The sequence below is a fragment of the Vulpes lagopus genome, chromosome 3 (genome assembly GCF_018345385.1).
Source record: "Vulpes lagopus strain Blue_001 chromosome 3, ASM1834538v1, whole genome shotgun sequence".
Lineage (NCBI taxonomy): Eukaryota > Metazoa > Chordata > Mammalia > Carnivora > Canidae > Vulpes > Vulpes lagopus.
In genome coordinates this window covers 115,300,129-115,322,103 of record NC_054826.1, presented here as the reverse complement: position 1 = coordinate 115,322,103, position 21,975 = coordinate 115,300,129, and the positions used below count along the sequence as shown (strand labels likewise).

The window sequence follows — 21,975 nt, the reverse complement described above, 5'->3', positions numbered from 1 at the left end:
TTTTCATTCCACAAGATTTGTTAACAGGTACATTAAAAGGTATAAGAGAAACAGCATACCTGCTCACATGAAAGCCTAAAAACACCTTCTACTCCAGTTACACCCAGTGCTGTTTCAATATTCTGTGTCATTCGAAAAGGTACTTTCTCAGGAACTCTAAGGCTTTTACCTTAAAAAGACAAAGTGTTATATTTTTGGCCTTTCATCAAAAACATTTGACCCTCACATAAATGTAAAAGTCCAATTTAATTTTACCTTTTTCAAAGCAAACATTGTAATCTATGTGAACCACTTCTCCAGTCGTCATATCTATGAGAACATTATCCAGGTGTCTATCTCCAAGGCCAATTATGTATCCGACCATAGACATAACTGCAGTAGACCTGGCATAAGACTAAACAAGAGAGGAGATGGGGAGGGGAGAGCAAGTTGTAATACCATTAGCAAACTTCCTTCCAACATGGATTTGATGCTCCAAAATGCACAAAATACCATAATCCCACTACCTCATTTCTAAATAGCACTCCTCAGGGCTGCTGCCAAGTGGTCACAGAGGCTCTGCACTGAGTAGCTGTACACAACCCCGTGGTCTTTGTTGGACCTACTTAGTATTTGAATGCTGGATTTAAAAAACAAAACTATTTTCAAACTCCCTAGTTTTTCCCTTTCTCAAGCTTTTATTCTTCTTTTCATTTCATAATACCCTCTGTTCTACCCTCACACAGTCATGTCCATGCCTTATGAAAATAACTGCAATGTAAGATTTGAATACAGGTCTCAAACTACCAAGTCTGGAGGGAGATAAGGGGGAAGAAGAAGAGGGTGAACAACACAGACTAGACAGGAAGCAGGAAAAAGAAACAGTGACATTGATTATAGCCCAAAACAGAGCACGTACCTGTGTGACTCTCCACCATTCATCAGGTGTGGTACAAGATGACCAGAGCTCTTTAGCAAGGAGATTTGGGGGGGTAGCCTCCATTAACTCTTCTAATACTGCCTTCATTACATGAAGAGGCCAATCCCGTCGGGACACATCCAGGCTAAGTCCAACTGCTTTTAAAGCAGGGCCAATTTTACTATAATAAAGTTCACTAGGACGAGGTACAATTCCAGGATTCTGAGGAGTTTGGTAGGAATCTTGGGCCTTAAAAACAAAATTTTAAGAAAAGAGTCAACTTTATTTAAATAAAGATTATTTTGAATATATTGTATTTTAAAAACTGATTTTTGAGTGGCATTCTCCACCTACCTAATTCCACAGACCAAACAGATAATTCTTCTGGACTGTGCATCTACATTTCTTTCTCATAAGTAATACCACTTTACTACAAACTTGGTCTACTGTTGTTTTTTTTTTTTAAGATATTATTTATTTATTTGAGAGAGAGAGAGAGAGAGAGAGAGTGCGCGCGCATGCACGCGCATATGAACAGGATGAGGGAGGGAGAAGCAGACTCCCTGCTGAGGAGGGAGCCTGATGTGGGGCTCGATTCCAGCTCTCCAGGATCATGACCTGAACCGAAGACAAGATGTTTAATCCACTGAGCCACCCAGGTGCCCCAACTCTTTTATTTCCTTAAGGTTTCATTCAAACCCAACATCTAATTTACATTCTTTGTAACAGAGAATTCTACTGAAATTTATCATTAATTTATGTACAAATTTCATTCTTCACTAATATGACTTCATCAATATAAAATTAACAGTACTAAGACAAAAATTTAGATAACCCCTAATTCCCAATTCTAATTTAACTCTCAGTAATTGTTCTACAATCTCCTATGCTTATTTTTTAAAATTGACTCCTTCCCAACTCTTGCTCCTTTCCATACCTACCCTAATTAGAATAATTATTTTGGCTAGATATGGAATCCTGAGGTTGAAACTGTATATAACTTATCTTTATACCTGTAGCACTTAGTACTGTTCCTGGTATACACTAAGCACTCAGAGACTTAGCTAAAATGAATTCTAAATTAAATCCGTAGTCTAAATCAAAATCATAAATTTTCTAGGAACAAAATATGACATCACAGTAATTAACTCTATATGTAGTTTCTTATTTACATATTTAATTTAAAAGCAACTGGTTTTCAAAACTCTCTTATTTATAAATTTTTTTTAAAGGTTTTATTTATTTATTCATGAGAGAGACAGAGAGAGAGGCAGAGACACAGGCAGAGGAAGAAGCAGGCTCCACACAGGGAGCCCGAAGTGGGACTCGATCCCAGGACTCTAGGATCACGCCCCGGGCCGAAGGCAGGCATTAAACCGCTGAGCCACCCAGGGATCCCCCTATAAATTTAATTTAAAAGACCCTAGGGGCACCTGGGTGGCTCAGCTGGTTGTCTGCCTTTGGCTCTGGTCATGACCCTAGGGTCCTGGGATTAAGTCGCACGTCAAGCTCCTGATTCAATAGGAACTCTGCTTCTCTCTCTCCCTCTGGCCCCCCAACCCCTGCCACTTGTTCTCTCACACACTGTCTCTCACATAAATAAAATCTTTAGGGATCCCTGGGTGGCGCAGTAGTTTAGCGCCTGCCTTTGGCCCAGGGCATGATCCTGGAGACCCGGGATCGAATCCCACGTCAGGCTCCTGGTGCATGGAGCCTGCTTCTCCCTCTGCCTCTCTCTCTCTCTCTCTCTGTGTGTGTGACTATCATAAATAAATAAAAATTTAAAAAAATAAATAAATAAATAAATAAATAAATAAATAAATAAAATCTTTAAAAAATTAAAGACTAGTAAGTAAGCCCAATAAAAAAAGCATTAAGATATGAAAAATCAACTTACTGAATGATTAACAACCACACTATCACCTTACCTGCTTTCTGTCTTTGTCTAGAATAAGATTAACCAAATGTCACCATTGCCACCTCTTAAAACTATCTTTTTTTTAGCAGATTTTATTTGGGCAGCCCAGGTGCCTAAGCGGTTTAGCTCCACCTTTAGCCTGGGGCATGATCCTGGAATCCTGATTCAGTCCCACCTCAGGCTCCCAGCATGGAGCCTGCTTCTCCCTCCTCCTGTGTCTCTGCCCCCCCCATCAATCAATCAATCAATCAATCTTTAAAAAATACAGTTTTAAGTACACTTGGGTGGCTCAGTCGGTTAAGTGTCTGCCTTCAGCTCAGGTCACAATCTCAGGGTTCTGGGATCGAGTTCTGCATCAGGCTCTGTACTCCTTGGGGAGCCTGTTTCTCTTTCCCTCTGCCTGCAGTTCCCTCTCTCTCTGTCCAATAAATAAAATTATTTATTTATTTATTTATTTATTTATTTTGTTTATTTATTTTTAAATATTTTATTTATTCATGAGAAACACAGGGAGAGAGAGGCAGAGACACAGGCAGAGGGAGAAGCAGGCTCCATGCCGGGAGCTGGATGTGGGACTGATTCGGGACTCCAGGATCACGCCCTGGGCCAAAAGCAGGCACTAAACCGCTGAGCCACCCAGGGATCCCCAAAACTGTATTTTTATAAAATTTGCCTCAGAAACACTTTCCTATATATCTCAAGACTATTCTATTACATTTACAAACTTACCAAAATGCTCAAAAACAGTAAGCCTATGAGTATTTCAGAGAACAAGAGACTAATATATGTTTTAATGGAAATTCAAATAAAGGTACATGTGTATTTGAAATTTATCAACCTTCTGTGCTTGTAAGGCAGCTTCCCGTTGTTGCCATCGTTTGTAAAGACCAAATAAGGGTGTGGCTCCATCCACCCACTGGATTAGTCCTGATCGGGTTCCTAGTGGTGTTACAGAATAGTGTCGGGCATGGAAACGGGGTGTTTCCTGGCGATTGATTGTAGCAAACATGGTATTCACAATAGACAGGAACTGCATTATTCTCTCATCCAGATGTAAATCTTCCAATCCTATGGAAATAAAATTTAAAGTAGCTATAGTGGTGACCAAATGGGGCTAAGTGCAATGGTGGGGATGGGATTACAAACATATCACTTTTGCATCTCCTCTCAATTAGCAGTAGCAGTCAAGAACTGAGAGCCAAGGAAGCACAATGCGAGCATTAGAGAACATTCAATTCAGTTGCAAGGTATTAGACACTAGCATTATTAGCTGTTCCTCAGTTCTACTTATATAAGTTCTTAAGCAAAGAAACAGTAGGAAATGGAAAATCTTAACTACCCAGTCTCCAACCATTTCCATTCAAAATCACAGAGGATATCACCACGGCTATTCACCTGGAACAATCCTCTCCCAGCACAAACACACACAAAGCATTCATAATCAAATTAAGGCTTTTCTTTTAAATCCCACCTTTGAAGAGATATGGATAGCTCTTGCCGTCTGACCCTAGAAAGAGCAGTTTCTTTGGCTTGGTTTTGGTAGGTAAGATGGTGATGGTTCCGCCCACACTGTGGATTGTGACAGTGTCTCTAGCTGACACCTCTCCAGGAAGAGCAATTTCAGTGTTAGTCATGGCAGCCAGCCACGGGCTGATTTCTTCAAGACGCAAGATATAACTTGCACGTTTCTGTGCTCTCTGTTGCAAACTCAGCATTATCTATATTCATAAGATGGGGGTGGGAGGAGTTTATGTTATCACTGCAGTACTTATTCGACATTCACTTTGGCATAAAAGTAAACTTAAAATACCAATGAAAAAAAATACCAATACAGATAACTTCACATTGTAATTCCTAAATTTAATTTCATGTTACATATTTGGGCCATTCCAAGAGAGGAACTACTGTTGTGCTGATATGACCTAGGTGATTTCTACCTTGTTCAGACCCATCTCTGCTTCTCTGTCCAAACAACCAATGCAATCAGAGCAGATGGAAGGAAAGCACTAAATTCAGGGCTGGTAGGAAATTAACTCCCCACTGCTAAGCTATATTTGATCAATGTGAAAACCAATCAATTATGTCCTAATTCATATAACTTTGACACCTACTGGCTATCAAGTATATGTACCCTTAGAAACCACCTGAAAAGTTGGTAACAATTTAGAACTCTGACTTCAAAATATACAGAATAACACCACAACCCCCTCTAATAACTCACAGGGAGTGGATCACATGTAAAGTTGTATTCCTACTTATAAGCTAACTTAATAATGTGCACCTGAACTAATGAATTCTTAGTTCTGCTTTCACATGAGAAGTTTTTAATCAATCCTTAGCGAGTTTTGTTCCATAAAAGGAAAAAGACAACTGGAAACACCCCAAGTATCCACAGATAGGACAATGGATAAACTATAACATTTTCCCATTATTAGATCAATGTTCAGCTGCATACAAAACACAGGTGAACTGTGGCACCCGGGAGGGTCAGTCAGTTAAGCTTCTACCTTTGGCTCAGGTCATGATCCCAGGGTCCTGAATCCAGCCTGGTGTCAGGCTCCCTGTTTAGGGGTTTCTGCTTCTCTCTCTCCCCCTGGCCCTCCCCATTTCTGCTCTGTCTTTTTTAAAGATTCTTTTTTATTTACTCATGAGACACAGAGAGAGAGAGAGGCAGAGACATAGGCAGAGGGAGAAGCAGGCTCCCCATGGGAATCCGATGTGGAACTTGTGGACTCCGGGATCACACCCTGAGCCAAAGGCAGATGCTCAACCACTAAGCCACCCAGGCATCCCTTGGTCTCTTAAATAAATAATAAATAAAAAGAAAAAAGAAAAACATGGATAAATCATAAAGAAAAAAACCCTAATGCTGACCCATCAATTATGGAATAAACACATACTTGCATATATACATATAAATGAAGTTTTATTTTATTTTTAAAATATTTTATTTATTTATTCATAGAGACAGAGGGGGCAGAGACACAGGCAGAGGGAGAAGCAGGTATCACACAGAGAGCCCGACGTGGGACTTGATCCAGGGTCTCCAGGATCACGCCCTGGGCTGCAGGCAGCGCTAAACTGCTGCGCCACTGGGGCTGCCCTAAATGAAGTTTTATTTTGTTTTGTTTTGTTTTGTTTTAAGATTTTACTTATTTATGATAGTCACAGAGGGAGAAGCAGGCTCCATGCAGGGAGCCCGATGTGGGATTCGATCCCGGGTCTCCAAGATCGCACCCTGGGCTAAAGGCAGGCGCCAAACCGTTGCGCCACCCAGGGATCCCCCTAAATGAAGTTTTAAAACAGAAACTAAACAATATATCCTTTAGAAATGCATCAATAAATAAAAATTATTTTTTTTAAAAACAGTATTCCTCCTATGTCTTCCTCTGGTTTTCTTAGTTGATTTATTGAAAAGGAGACAAAGAAGCAAGAAACTGCTGCTGGAACACAAGCAAACAAGTTTTGGCTAGGCCACACCTAATAAATTTCATCCTTCATGTTAGTGTTCTAGTCTTGTGCTTCTAGCTATTTCCTATGAATTTAGCATTTACTCTAGTTTCCTCTAGATTGCAGTTACTAGTTAAAGTCAGGTGTACTCTTTGTTTCTACACCATTACCTTGTAATACTTTTCTCATTTCTAAAGTTAGGAAATCAGAAGCAATAAAGGTAAGGGATAGCAAAAGGATTAAAAAAAAAGAAAAAGCTACAAGGTAATAAATAGGTTCCCCAAATAATGGTGCTGTTGCTATACCAAATAAAAAAAAAACAAAGAAAATAAGGAATTAAGGGGACCAAAACATAAAGGGAGTCTCAAATATTTAAATATGCTAATCATCCCCAAATAGCCCACGGAGAATTTTCAGTTACTTATAAAAATTGATGTTGTCGGGCGGGGATCCCTGGGTGGCTCAGTGGTTTAGTGCCTGCCTTCGGCCTAGGGCATGATCCTGGAGTCCCGGGATCGAGTCCCACACATCTGGCTCCCTGCATGGAGCCTGCTTCTCCCTCTGCCTGTGTCTCTGCCTCTCGCTCTGTGTCTCTCATGAATAAATAAATAAAATCTTTGACAACATCAATTTTTTAAAATTTTTTAAAGATTTTATTCACATTTTATTCACATATATTCACATTGACAACATCAATTTTTTTAATTTTTTAATGTGAATATTTTGTCTGTTAAAATATTTAATACCCATGCCTAAGAAAAACTACAGAGGCACAAGACTAAATTTTATAAGATTTTATGAATAAAGCAAGCCGTCAATATTTAGTTCAATGCCAGACCCCTTCCTTGACTAATTTCTAACAGTATATTCTTCCCTAATGTGAATCCTCTATAGATAAAAGTTTGCTGTCTGAGGCCCATTTGCTCTCAAATTATCAAAATGAACAAAACCACCTCTCTCTACATTCCATATAAGCAACTGGTCATGGGCTTACAAAATCTTCTCTCACATTCCAAGTAAGAAGAGTCCTCATTTTAAAATTTTTATCTCATACTGAATTTCCCATTTTAGTAGCATTCTTGAGATTTTTCTGTACCTCTTTAAATGGAATCCAGCTGCTTCCAGGCTTTGCAGGATTTGATGGTGTCTTTAGCTTTTCAAGAGCATTTTCAATTGCATCACCATAGTTATCCTGAAACCACTTTTCATGAGGTGTTTCTGCAGGGGCTGCGGTGATGCTTCTTACATGCTCCAAAGCAAACACAATAGGCTTCATCAAAGCCGTGTGCTTTTCCCGCATGATTGCAATCTTCTCTTCTCTGATCAGGAAGACATAAACAGTTTTACAAACATGAAACAGTTTAAATGCATCTGGTCTAAGTAAACAATATCAAAGAATAAGCTAAAATAAATAAGATAGTAGCACAATAACTTACTAACAAAGCATTGTAAAACATCCAGCACATGAAAGAAGCAGCTTGTCAATAATTGGTGCTGGGAAAATTGGATATCCATTTGCAAAAGAATGAAGTGGACCCTTACCTTCCTTATACTATTATTAGGGGGAAAAAAAAAAAAACACCTCAAAATGGATCAGAGACCTTAACTTAAGCCCTAAAACTCTTAGAAAAAAATGCAGGGGAAAGGCTTCTGGACACTGGATTTGGCAATGATTTCCTGGATATGGCGCAAAGCATACACAACAAAAGAATAAACAGAAAAACTGGACTACTATATGAAATTCAACTTATGTGCATCAAAAGACACTATTAAGAGAGTGAAAAGAATGCACAACATTTTCTTTGTAAATCATGTATCTGAAAAGTGGTTAATATCCAGAATACAGAGAATAACAACAAAACTCAATAACAACAAAACCTCCAAACCCAATTTGAAAATGGGCAAAAGATCGAATAGACATTTCTCCAAAGATCTTCAAATGATCAAAAGGCACACAAAGTGGCGCCTGGGTGGCTCAGTACATTAAACATCTGGCTTTGGCTCAGGTCATGATCCTGAGGTTCTGTGATTGAGCCTTACATCACGCTCCCTGCCCAGCAGAGAGTCTGCTTCCTCTCTGCCTCTGCCCGCCATGCTCCCCGCATTCGCCTGTGTGCATGAGTGTGTGCGCATGCGGTGCTCTCTCTCTCTCTCAAATAAATAAAATATTTTCTTAAAAAGATGCTCAACATTATTAGTCATTAGGGAAATGCAAGTCAAAACCATGAGATACCACTTCACACTCATTAGGATGGCTACTATAGGGCAGCCCCAGTGGCTCAGCGGTTTAGCACGGCCTTCGGTCCAGGGCGTGATCCTGGAGACCCGGGATCGAGTCCCAAGTCGGGCTCCCTGCATGGAGCCTGCACCTCCCTCGGCCTGTGTCTCTGCCTGCCCCCACCCCACCTCTCTCCCTATGTCCCTCATGAATAAATAAAATCTTTAAAAAAAAAAAAAAAAGATGGCTACTATATTAAACAAGAAATAACAAATACGGACAAGTATATGGAGAAACTGGAACACTCATGCACTTTTTGTGGGAATGTAAACTGGTGCAGGAAAACAGTTTCATGGTTCCTCTGTAAGTTAAAGAGCAACAATATGACCTAGGCAAATCTACTGGATCATACACAACTGAAACAGGGAGTCAAATGGATACTTGTACAGTAATGTTCATAAAAATATTATTCTTGATAGCCAAAAGGTAGGAGCAATCCAAATGTCCATGACAGATGACTGCAAAACAAAATGTGGTATATTCATACAATGGAATACTACTCAGTAACAAAAGGAAGAAAATTCTAATAATGCCACAACATGGATGAACCTTCAAAACTCACTAAGTAGGGATGCCTGGGTGGCTCAGCAGTTGAGCGCCTGCCTTCTGCCCAGGGAGTGATCCTGGAGTCCCAGGATTGAGTCCCACATCGGGCTCCCTACATGCAGCCTGCTTCTCTCTCTGCCTATGTCTCTGCCTCTCTGTCTCTCGTGAATAAATAAATAAAAATCTTAAAAAAAAAAAAAAAAAAAGAAAAGAAAAACACACTAAGAAGCCAGACAAAAAGGGACAAACACCTTGGATTACACTTACATGAGGTACTCAAGAGTAGTCAAATTCAGAGACAAGAAATAGAACAGTGATAAAGAGGGACTAGTGTTAAGGGGCAATGAAAGGTTAGTGTTCAGTGGGTACAGAACTTATGTTTGGGATGAATAAGTGTCTGAAATGTACAGTAGTGATGGTTGCATAACACCATACATATACTTAATGTGATTGAATCATACACTTAAAATTGGCTAAAATAACAAATTTTATGTTTTGTGTATTTTACACTAAAATGGGATGGACGAGCTTCATTTTCTGAGTAAAAGTGTATGAAAACATACTTGCGTAAGGTGTTGTTGTTCTGGACTCTCTTCACCTCATCTTCCAGCTGCTGAATCCGTCTCAGGACATACATGTGCTGCTGTAACAGAACTCCCAACCACAGCTCATCCCAGAGAACAGTGACCCTGCGCAGCTCAGCCACAAGCATCTGAACCTGCACATGGTACATTCAAATATGCTTATCTACAAGTTTACACACAGCACAGTTAACACTTGAAATTACAAGTTCCATGTGGGCATCTTTTGTTCATTATACGTTCAGAGATCCTCGATTCACTGTATGGTATTCTATCAATACAGATTTATAAAACCAAAACTGAATTGTAAAGCCAATTTCAATTACTCTAAAAGCTTTTCTGTTCTTCAGATATCATTTCCCGTAACAATTTTTTAATGGGTTTTGTTTTTAGGGGCTTTGGGGGAGAGGGAAAAGTATAAATAAAAACTATTTAACAACATATGAATTGTGTTTTGTACCTGTAACACCATAGTTGGGTTTGCAGAGGACAGCTTATCTACAATTTTGCTGTAGCAATCCTGCATCATGGCTTGGTCTTCATTTAATCCACTTTTAGGTTCATCCTTATTGCTATCCTGAGAAGCAGGAGGGCTTCCTCCCTCACATTCAGAAACCAGCAATTCTTCTCCTTGAATATTGCCAAGCAAAGTTGGAATTGCAGAGGAAAACTTATTTCCTATAAGAAAATGGAAGAATAAGGTACACTTTGGATGTTTCTCCTATGCGCGTATGTTGAATTAAGGAAAACACTGGTAATTATTTGATTCAACTAATTTGCCTTCCATGCATTAAATTAACCAAAGATCATGGATATTTTGCCTTTTCACAAGGTAAACTTTTCTATTTATTAATATTATAAGCAACCAGAACATAAATGGAAAAAAAATTGAGTTTCATCAGAGTTCTCCTGCAGCCAGAGTCTAGAGCTAGAGCTTAGTTTAATTCTCATCCACCTTTACTCAGCTCATCAGTGAACCCAAGAGCACTGACTCAATTTCCCTAAGCCTAAATGGGTTACTGTGAGACCATCCCCTAGTGCCAGACACAGGAGTTACTACCTCAGTAAACAATAGTTATTATTGGGCAGCCCTGGTGGCTCAGTGGGTTTAGCGCCACCTTCAGCCCAGGGCGTGATCCTGGAGACCCAGATCGAGTCCCACATCAGGCTCCCTGCATGGAGCCTGCTTCTCCCTCTGCCTGTGTCTCTGCATCTCTCTCTCTCTGTGTCTCTACGAATAAATAAATAAAATGGTTTTTTTTAAATAGTTATTATTGAAAAAAACCACAAACTCCATCAACTCTGTAACAGAAAGCTCAAAAACAGTTACCTGACAGACATTATCTGCAAAATAATTACACTTAAAGTAGCAGTATTTTAATACTTCATACCTGAAGCCTGTGATTCAGTACTGAGTGATATGGTCCCCACAATTGCAGGGTACAATATGAGATGCGGGGAATCTTGAGCCACTCGGCAAAGGAGATTACAGATACTTTGGCGCACATATACTTCAGGGTGGTTTAAGCGTGAAAAAAGCTGTGGAATAATTCCTTCAGGATAAGAAGAAAGGAGGATACTTTAAAGTTATTAAAAACTGTCAACACAGCAGACACAAAAGCAAAAACCTGATGTTTGTTGAGATCAGTTTTTTTGTTTTGTTACTTTAGGATTGGTTCTAAGGACCTCACACTTCTCCCTGTGGTAACAAAGAACCTTAACAATAGTTCTTGATTTTAAGTTTGGTTAGGGTACAGAGCCATAATCAAAATGCAGAGCAATTCAACAATGTTCTGACAAAATGTATTTTCTATGAATGCCTGTAAAAGAAAATTTTTAACAAAGGGCATACAAAAAAATTTGAAACTTATTTTCATCACTGTCTCCAAAATTCATGTTGTAAACATAAAGGTGCAGCCTCTCAGCATTCCAGTTCTCTAATAGGTGGGAAAGAAGAGTATGTAACACACAGTTTGTGGTGTCCTATCAACTAATGTAGCTATTCTATAACACATTAAAATAACAAAGGAAGTACCACTTTTTTTTTTATTGTTCTACATGTCCTACCTAGAAATAATTTTTCTTGAAACATTTTATTTAGACTGTTACCTCTCCATGGAGCAGTAGGTGTTGTTTCCAAGCCATGTTCCAGATACTGCCTAAGTTCGCCAGCATGTTTAACGAGCAATCTGAGTAAGCGCAGTGTGGCCATCACAATCACATCATCAGTACTCTGCTCGGCTCTGTGACTTAAATGTAGCCTCGGGTCATCTTCATCTAAAGGAACCTAAGGGTGAAAGATGAAAGGCAGAAATAAGAATACTATTTTCATTTACTAGGAAAGAAATGTCAAATACATATTCTTAGAACTGAACATTGTGCTACTAACCTGACCAGCGTTGAGTTTGAGGAAAGTAAAATATGCACTACAAGACAGCTTGTACAGGCTGAAGATTCTATCTACAACCTTCCTCCACACTTTAATAACTCCTTCTGTTGCACTGTCATCAAGTTCTGAAAGCCATGGGCAGCTTGAGATTAGCTGACGCCAGATAACCTCAACCATGTCATCTTCCTCGTTATCTTCGTTTTCTGTTATCTGAAGCGTTATATCTTCATCCTGAAGAAAATGTGGGCATAAAGTGCTATTTTTTTTAATACAAACAGAAAAGGGGGGGAGGGAGGGGAGATACATGATTTTCCTATCCTATGAAAGCATTTTTCTCATTTATGAAAAATTAAGTTACTTCACATTTAGCCTTACACATGCTAAATGTCAATATGCTCCACTGTATGATCTATTTACTGATTTACTAACAAAGGGTAAAAGACTGTTTTTTGGTACTTTAAGTGCTTCTAAGTTACAACATAATATTCTGCCTGGAGAACATTAAATTTAATCTGTTCAAAAATTTGAGGCTTGAATATATACAGAATTCACTCACAACAGATTTAACTCTTTATAGTAAAGGGCACATACATAATAACAGCTTTGGCAGACATGACACATGCTGAAGCGTAGAGCAAGATAAGTCAGTACAGCTTAGCCTATGAAATAAAATCCAAACTTTTAAAGTCTCTTAAGTACTCAATTGCAGTAACATTCTAGAATTAAGAGAATTCTGAGGTGAAATCCTATAGCTATAAATCCTACAGCTCATTTAGTCTATTAGCTTTCAACTCTCGCTATGAATTGGAATCACCTAGTAAGCTTAAATATATATATACCCATGTCCCACTCAGAATATCTGGAGTGGTATTCAGGCACTGGTGTACTTTAAAAGGTCCCAAGCTAGTGTTAAGAACCTAATTTCTAATCAAAACAATTAAAAGAGAAATTTAATTCACATAAAACCAACTTCACCTACTTACTGTAACAGGACCTTAAGGAAATAATTTCTCAAGGTATTACATTCTTCTCAAAAAAGTATCATAATGCACTTTCATCTTAAAACTCAAAGTTGTGATTTGTAACAATAACTGCCTAAACTGCATTCAACATTTAATCAAGTATGTAATCAATCTCCTCAAAATCAATGAATTAAAACAGTGATCTTGACACCCTTTGTCCTAAACACTGTATGTTTTCCTTGCCTGAATCCCCGCTGGTCGACACACAGCCTGTCCAAGAATACCATATATTCTCTCTTTTTCTTCTTCAGTTATACTGTCTGGAAGCAGATTCTGAACTTCAGATTTTTCTCTAGGCAGCAGACGAACACCTTCTCCCTGACTATAAAAATAAAAATAAGTCATTAGTTTTGGCTACCAAAACATGTCAGCAGACATTTTAAATCTCTGCTTTGCTATGCATTAAATAAATTACACATTTCAATATACATACCTGGCATTGTCAACCACCTTTCTGCCCCACCTATAAGCCCAACTAGCCAATGCTGCCCAAGATTTGGCTACTTCAGGTGCCTGTACTGAAGACAGGTGATACAACTGTCCCAAAATGAAGTCAGGTTCTCCAACTCCAATATGTACTGCCATGAGGGACAAAAATAAAATAAAATAAAATAAATAATAATAATAATAATGAAAGAACTCAGCAATGTTACATTCATAAATTTCAAATCTTTTTTTTTTAAAAGATTTTATTTTATTCATGAGAGACAGAGGGAGAGAAAAAGAGAGAGAGAGAGAGGCAGACACACAGGCAGAGGGAGAAGCAGGCTCCATGCAGGGAGCCCGACATGGGACTCGATCCCGGATCTCCAGGATCACGCCCCCGGCTGAAGGCAGCACTAAACCGCTGAGCCACCTGGGCTGCCCACGTTCATAAATTTCAAATGACATTCCTATCAATATTTTAAGTTTTTTATTATCTGTAAACTATCACTAAGTTTTAGAATATTACAGTATGAAAACTGAAGAACACATTTTTACTATGCTTTTCTAAAAGGCTAATATATTGAGATCAATCACTCAGCTTCCCAAATTAGCTTAAATTAGCACCCTTCAAACCACATAAATATCTTTCATGACACTGAACTTTATGTAAAACATTTCAGGAATTAGATGTGTTTACAATGCCTTGAATTCTAGATATGACTGGCTCTTTCCTCATAATTAGGTTAAGCTTGGACATTCTGGCAAAAATAATTTATAGGTGATCAGTATACAATCTCAGTCAGAAATTCATGAGGTAAAAATATCGTTACTCACAGTTTAGAAGTGAAGAAATCACCTGCTATAATGCAATTTGCCAATATAAGATTTATAATAATCACAAGACACATCCCTTATGAATATCGACTATAAAACATATAGATTATAATTATTTTATAAGACCAACCTAAGCAATTAAAATCCTAGGCTTCATAACAACAAAATAGAAGTATATTCTCAATCAGCAAGGAGGTTAAATATCTCCCGCTCTGTAAAATCTGGACAGAACAAGCACTCCAACACTGAATCAACCACCCTATTTGTTAAGTATCTTTCTATTACTAGCACTAGTGTCAGAATGTGAAACTTTCATCTTTCTATAGTTTCTGGGCTCTACCAGCCAAGGAGACCATAGGCTACTCTTGTGTATCTATCTTGTTCCTTCCAGCGTGAGGTGGAATTTAGGTGTCTGGAACTGGACCCTCTTGCCAGCAAAAACATCTAAGTCCATAAAAGCACTGTGGCTTGGGAAGGCCTGAGGAGTAGAGTTAAAGTGGCATCCACAGTGGCATTAGATACTAAAGATATGTGTCTTAATTTCTTCTAGACTGTATAATAAAGTTCCATGCAAATAATTTTTGTGGGAAATTACAGCCAGTATAACATTGTAAACATTAAAAATAGTGGACAAAAAACTTCTAAGACTGCTATTTTAAAGCTAATAAAATAAAGAAATCCTACCTGTTGATTCACTCTCAATCCGAGGATACTCTTCTTCCATTGTATTAACAGATGGCAGTTCTATTAAAGCGAGTATGTTTTTAGACAGAGTAGAAAGACCTGTGAAGTTCTGCTGTTGCTGAGCTCTGTAAACCTGTTTCAGCTGCCCTGAAATTTCTTTCCATTCTGCCTGGATCCATTTAGCCAATGTCAGAATTGACTTGGCAACTGCATATTCAGCTTTGGCAGACTTGCAGAAAGATATGGCACAAGAACTCAACATTTCCATTGCGTGTGTTGACTGGCCTACAGAAAACCGAAAACTAGCCCTTAAAAGCCTTATATGCAAATGTTAACAGTATTTCAGGGTAAAATAAAAATGTAAATTCAGTGGTAATCAACAATCTCTAGAAACATTTACTTTCATAAACTATAACAAAATTACCTCTTGTTAAAGCACCAAATTATAGAGATACATCAATTACAGGTAATTTATTATTCAAGATGCAAATGCTCTGTCATAGCTGAAAAAAATCAGCTTTTCTATTACTGCCTTACATCATACACATTAGCATTAATACACATGATTTTCATTTTAGTTATACACTAATCATAGTTCATTTTACTAACCTGCTGTATATAGCAATTTGGTTTTTTCAATGTCAAGTTCAGGCCCCCATTTCTCATCCACTTGACCTTGAGTTGACAGTTTTTTAAAATGCTGGACTAAATCCTGTGCAGTAGTAGTCTTTCCCAGCTGAACCTCACTACACTGTGCCAACAGTCTTGTTGCAAGTGACACATTCCCTCGTTTTCTAGCAAATTTTGCTGCTGTCAGACCTAATTCCATGAGATGGCTTCTAATTGGAACCGTTTGTTCTGGAGAAAAGAAAACATTTCATTAGTCCATGATTGGTCTAACCCAGACTGCACAGAAACACGGCCAAAAATTCTTCCCCAACCATTTACCCTTACCTACTAACTCTCTAAATAAAAATCTCATTTTTCATTATCTTTATTTTATTTATTTATTTATTTATTTATTTATTTATTTATTTATTTATTTATGATAGCCACGGGGGGGGGGGGGGCGGCAGAGACACAGGCAGAGGGAGAAGTAGGCTCCACGCACCAGGAGCCTGATGTGGGATTCGATCCCGGGTCTCCAGGATCGCACCCTGGGCCAAAGGCAGGCGCTAAACCGCTGCGCCACCCAGGGATCCCCTCATTTTTCATTATCTTTAAATCCCTAACATAGTACTTGGCATACAATAAACAATACATGTTAGTTGAAATAAATGTAAGCAAATGATGAAGCAGACAAAAAGTAAAAATCATCTGCTAGACAAAAAAAAATTAGCCTTTTAATTTTAGTTTCTGGATCTTTTTTACTAGTAAAGAGCCTAGGCCAGGATGCATGTGTGGGTCAGTGGTTGAGTGTCTGCCCTTGGTTCAGGACATGATCCTGGGGTTCCGGGATAGAGTTCCACATCGGGCTCCCTGCAGAGAGCCTGCTTCTCCCTCTGCCTCTCCCTGTGTACCTCTCATGAATAAATAAATAAATCTTGAGAGACAGAGAGAGAGAAAGAGAGCCTAGGCCAAAGGGTGGAGAATGAGGATCCCTTTCTTCTTGTGTAAGTACCCTCTGCCCTCTATCATGCCATTCTCTACTGGTATACTCTTACCTTTCTGAAGAATCCTCAGTCTCCTCGTCCACTACCCATCTATTAAAATTGTTGTCCTCAAGGTCAGTCCTAGGCTCTCTTATCTTCTCACTCTGCATATTCTCCCTGGACAATATCATCTGCTCCGATAGCTTCAACTAATACAAATGCTGGTGACTCTTGAATCTTTATCTCCAGGCAGACCTGACATCCGAGTCCCACCTGCCTACCAGTCACCTACACTCAGGTATTTTAACCTGACACAAAAGTGCCTTGACACAGGCACTTTTAACCTGTGTCAAGTGGAATCCATTTTCTACCACCCTGCAAACCTATTTCCTTCCCCTGTTTATCTTTTCAAGGAAAGGCACTGGCTACCTAAGCAGGTGCCTGCCAGTTATCTTAAGACTTTACTTGCAGCCCTCCTATTTTTTTATTCTAATTTTTTTTCTATCTCTACTGCCACTACCTTGGCTACCTTTAGCAGCAACTTCAGCCTAACTGATCTATCTGCCCTGCCATCCTCTTCTAGTCCATTCACTAACCTGCAACTGAAATCATCTTACAGTTTAACTTCCCTTTAATGGCTTCCCACTGCCCCTCCGACAAAACCTCAACTCCTGAACTTGCCTTGAAAGGCACTGATGGCTTGCGTTTCATCCCAATCTCCATCTCCTTCAGCTTCCTCTCTTCCCACTCTCCTTTAGGCAAACTGAGTCACCTATGAATCTTTCATTATTGCAAGTGGTCTTCACTTGTTTTTCCCAACTGCCTTCCTTCTTATCCCCAACTTCCTCAGGTATCAGCTTAAATATTACTTCCTCCCCAAATCCTTTTCTGATTCCTAGGATTAAATTGGTGCCCTTGCTGTCGGTTCTTTTAACATCATACACATGTATTTCCATTCAGCACATCTTATTGCTGGCCCTTGTTTGATGTCAGTTTTCCCTACTAGACTTTAGAATCCAGAAACAGGCTTGCCTTGTTCACTGTTACATCCCAACTTCGAGCACAATACCTGGCACAAAGCACACACTTCATAAGCACTTGCTAAAGAAAGAAAAAAAAATTGAGAAGTAGAGTTCTGTCTCCAACTATAACCCCTGGGTTACTGACTTTTTATTCCAAATTTTAAAACTTGTTCAATAAGAGAAGGATGAGAAAGAAAATATTTGTAGTCCTATTATATGGTATGCTCTGTGCTATGGCTTTTATATGCCTTGTCTCATTTCCTACAATCCTTACCAAAAAAAAAAATCTCCTGAGCAAGGCAATACTCATAACCAAAAAGGAAAAGTGACACAGAAGTTTAATGACTTGCCCTAAGGTCCTTCCATTTGCAAATGCTGGACTAACGATCCAACCCAAGTGTATATGGCAATGAGGATCCAGGTGAATCAGTTTCTAGTAATCACTCAGCAGTGCAAGTCCATACCCCAGCAAAATCTTACTTGAAATTTATTTTTTAAAGATTTTAAAAAATATATTTTATTTATTTATTCATGAGACACACACAGAGAGAGGCAGAGACACAGGCAGATGGAGAAGCAGACTCACGCAGGAAACCCGATGTGGGATTTGATATTGGGACTCTGAGATCACGCCCTGAACCAAAGGCAGATGCTCAACCACTGAACCACCCAAGTGAATGAAAGCAGACGCTCAACCACTGAACTACACAGGCATCCTCCTTATTTGAAATTTAATATACCAGTGTATTCAGTAACCTTAGCTACTAAGTTTTCAATGAAAATTCTACAGAATTCTGGCAACTTTTCTATTTTTAAGCAATAAATTGCTAATTCCCTTTAACACAAAAGACATTTCTTTCTTAAAAATGAGACCTAGTTAAAAAAAAGAGAGACTTAACTGATATTTATACAAATACTATTTCCCAATTAAAAAAATACTATTTCCCTAACTATTCATTTGGAGCATTTAAAACTTAACGTTTAAAGTACATTGTTTCTGACAAAGAACTTGTATCCAGAATAAATAAACAAGTCTACAACTTGATTAAAAATGGACAAGATTTGAACACTTAACAAAGCAAGATATACAATGGCCACTATGCAAATGAAAAGATGCACAATCTCATTAATCACCAGGAAAATGCAAATAAAACCACAATGAGATAATATTATACACTGGTGCCAGTGACTAAAATTAAAGACCAACACTACCAAGGATGTAGATGTCAGAAGAAATGTACAAATACTTTCTAAGAAAATGTCAAACTATTTTTAATGTTAAACTCTGTGACCCACTAATTGCACTTGTAGGCATTTAGTCAAGAGAAACACAACCGTTCACCCAGAGACCTGTATATGAATTTCATAGCAGTTTTATACATTATAGTCCTAATTTTAAAATAACTCCAATATCTACCAAAAGACCCAGAGATAAATTATGGTATATCCATAGGATGGGCAGTACTCAACAACAAGCAGGATCATAGTACTACTACATACAACAATGAGGAATCTTAAAAATAAAATGCTGAGCAAAACAAGCCTGACACAGAGAGCTATATGACTATATTTATATAAAACTTTAGTAAAGACATGTCTAATCTACAGTGATAAAAAACAAATCAGTGATTGTCCAGGACAGGAAAGACGGGAGAGGTGACTGGGAAGAGGCATAAGGAAACCTTTTGGGTTAAGATAAATTTTCTGTAACTTGATTGGATTGGTGGTTGCATTGGTGAAGGAAGATGTAACAAAACTCATGGAACTGTACACTTAAAATGTATAAATTTTATCTCAAAACTATTTTAAAAAACCTAATTACCTTTTATCTTCTCCAACAACTGACTCTGGTACATGGTATATCTTAATGCCTGCATCCATGGCCTCACATCATGCTGTTTACATGAACGCAGGGCTTCACTGAAGAGTGGAATAAGACAATCCTGCCAGAGAAAAAACACAACTACTTAATGTAAATAGCTCCTTACATGACTGTAGGTTAAGGTAAGCTGCATCCCCCATAACCCAGCTATTCCAGGCTTATTTATCAAACTCTCTTCTTTATTCACTATATTCTCTTAAGTATTTTTTTTTTTTAAGATTTTTTATTCATGAGAGACACAGAGAGAGAGGCAGAGGCATAGGCAGACGAAGAAGCAGGCTCCCTGCAGTGAGCCTCACCTGAAACTCGATCCCAGGACCCTGGGATCTTGACCAGAGCCAAAGGCAAACACTCAACCACTGAGCCACCCAGGCGCCCCTTCACTGTATCTTCTAACACAAGAGGGAACACACTCTAAGACACACTAAGAGCAAAATCTTTGCTATGCAAAAGAAAAAAAGGATTATCAGGTCCAATTTATCAATAAAGAACATTTTTATAAAAAATAAACAGCCTATTCGCTACAAAGCAGAAATTGAATTACAGAAAAACACAAAACTACTGTTTTATAAACAGTTTCTCAAAGATTATAATTCTCCAGGGAAGGGCTCATCTTTGGTTAAACTTTAGCCTGTATGGGAGGAGAATGAGGTGTCCTCATTATTAACTTTTCTAAGTAAGCTCTTTGCCCAATGGGGGGCTTGAACTCATGACCCTGAGATCAAGAGTCAATGCTCTACCAACTGAGCCAGCCACATGCCCCTGAGAGTGTCTGTTTTAATCAAATCTAAAATTTACAACACCTGTCAATGGAAATATATCTATATACGCCAACACTTCTTCTGAAAAGAAAAGAAAAAAAATTAAGCAATTAGCCATCCTTGAAACGATGTAACCTAGGTTCCTTCATCTGTCTCACACACTTCTCAAATGAAATTGTGCCTGAAAACGGCATTTTAGATTTCGGAATTTACTACTTGTCCATTAAATGCTACAAATGCTACTTTAAAAATTCAATAAGGTCTTAAGGCAGGCACTTGGGTGGCTCAGTAAGTTAGGTGTCTGACTCTTGGTTTGGGCTCAGGTCATGATCTCACAGGTCTTGGGCTCGAGCCCCACACTGGGCTTCAAGATCAGTGGGGACTCTGCCTGAGATTCTCTCCCTCTGATCCTTCTCCATGTGTGTGTGCTCTCTCAAATAAATAAATAAAATGGGACGCCTGGGTGGCTCAGAGGTCGACTGCCTCCGTTTGGCCCAGGGTGTGATCCTGGAGTCCTGGGATCGAGTCCCACATTGGGCTCCCTGCATGAAGCCTGCTTCTCTCTCTGCCTGTGTCTCTGCCCCTCTCTCTGTGTCTTTCATGAATAAATAAAATCATAAATAAATAAATAAATAAATAAATAAATAAATAAATAAATAAATAAATAAAATCTTTAAAAAACAAAAATTCTACACGATTGCCTATTAATGTTCAGAATAGCCTGATAAGAATACACAAATACACACCTCTGTTGAAAGTCTGTTAGAAACTGTGTTCTCCAAAGCAGAAGAGCAATACAGCTGTAAGGTACTGAGAACTGGCAGAGACTGTGAAACTGTTAAAGTAGAAAGTCTCAGTGGTCCGATAGCTATGCGGGAGGTTTGCTTCAAGTACTTCACCACGTTTCTGAAACAAAATATTTACTGTCAATTAATAAATGAGATTTTCCATCCTGTGTAATCACTGAAGGGATGAGGTAGTTTGGCAAGATGCTACCATAGTGGCATCCAAGCAGGAGAAAGAAAAAGGAGCTGCCCATCCTTTAGTAAAGTGACATAAGCAAGTCAAGACACACTTCTGGGGATTTCTACAGTTTATTTAGTTTCAACTCTATATATGTTGACAACTGACATTAACTTATCATATGACCTCTACAACTAAAATGAAGCTATCATGACTAACACTGTCGCAATCTGGTAACTGACTCATCCACAGTACATACATTTATCATATGGTATACAGAGTGCAAATTATCTTCTTTAGGATTAAACTTACTCAGTTATGGACTGCCACTTCTGATCTTGTTCTATGTGGTTTAAAGCAGTTGCCAAACAAACAGAACTTCTCAACAACTGAACTTCAATGGATTTCTGAAGTTCCCTTGGATCTGGACTTAACATGTTAGGAAGCAGTTTCTTCATATCTACAGAAGTTAAATAAATTCCATTAAGTCAATTTGCTTTTAATGCATAAGACTGGTAAGACATTTTGCCAGTATTAAAAAGTTATAGCCAATGAATACATTCTTTCATATTTAAGTTCAGGCAGCTGAAAACTATGATTAAGCATTTCTGATAGCTACATAAAAATTAAGAGTCCACAACTGAAATTGTATTTCAGACCTGCCTCACAACAGCTGTTTTCCAAAGTTTAAAAAATCAGTAAACCAACCTACATTTAAAGGGGCAAATC

General features: G+C 38.5%; 1 protein-coding gene across 4 annotated transcripts in view; it reads right to left on the bottom strand.

Annotated features, from left to right (window-relative positions):
• Positions 1 to 21,975, bottom strand: part of SMG1 (SMG1 nonsense mediated mRNA decay associated PI3K related kinase) — a 105,624-nt gene that overhangs the window by 25,742 nt on the left and 57,907 nt on the right. For all 4 annotated transcript variants that reach the window (XM_041750112.1, XM_041750109.1, XM_041750111.1 and 1 more), the window contains 18 exons: positions 21,559 to 21,706; positions 21,030 to 21,189; positions 19,463 to 19,583; positions 15,636 to 15,884; positions 15,027 to 15,311; positions 13,516 to 13,660; positions 13,266 to 13,404; positions 12,061 to 12,291; positions 11,781 to 11,958; positions 11,063 to 11,224; positions 10,132 to 10,349; positions 9,654 to 9,808; positions 7,363 to 7,585; positions 4,288 to 4,534; positions 3,655 to 3,884; positions 899 to 1,147; positions 256 to 394; positions 60 to 169 (listed from right to left, as the gene is read on the bottom strand). In XM_041750112.1, the coding sequence (XP_041606046.1) occupies positions 60 to 169; positions 256 to 394; positions 899 to 1,147; positions 3,655 to 3,884; positions 4,288 to 4,534; positions 7,363 to 7,585; positions 9,654 to 9,808; positions 10,132 to 10,349; positions 11,063 to 11,224; positions 11,781 to 11,958; positions 12,061 to 12,291; positions 13,266 to 13,404; positions 13,516 to 13,660; positions 15,027 to 15,311; positions 15,636 to 15,884; positions 19,463 to 19,583; positions 21,030 to 21,189; positions 21,559 to 21,706 (3,389 nt within the window). The remainder of the gene's footprint in view (positions 1 to 59; positions 170 to 255; positions 395 to 898; positions 1,148 to 3,654; positions 3,885 to 4,287; positions 4,535 to 7,362; positions 7,586 to 9,653; positions 9,809 to 10,131; positions 10,350 to 11,062; positions 11,225 to 11,780; positions 11,959 to 12,060; positions 12,292 to 13,265; positions 13,405 to 13,515; positions 13,661 to 15,026; positions 15,312 to 15,635; positions 15,885 to 19,462; positions 19,584 to 21,029; positions 21,190 to 21,558; positions 21,707 to 21,975) is intronic.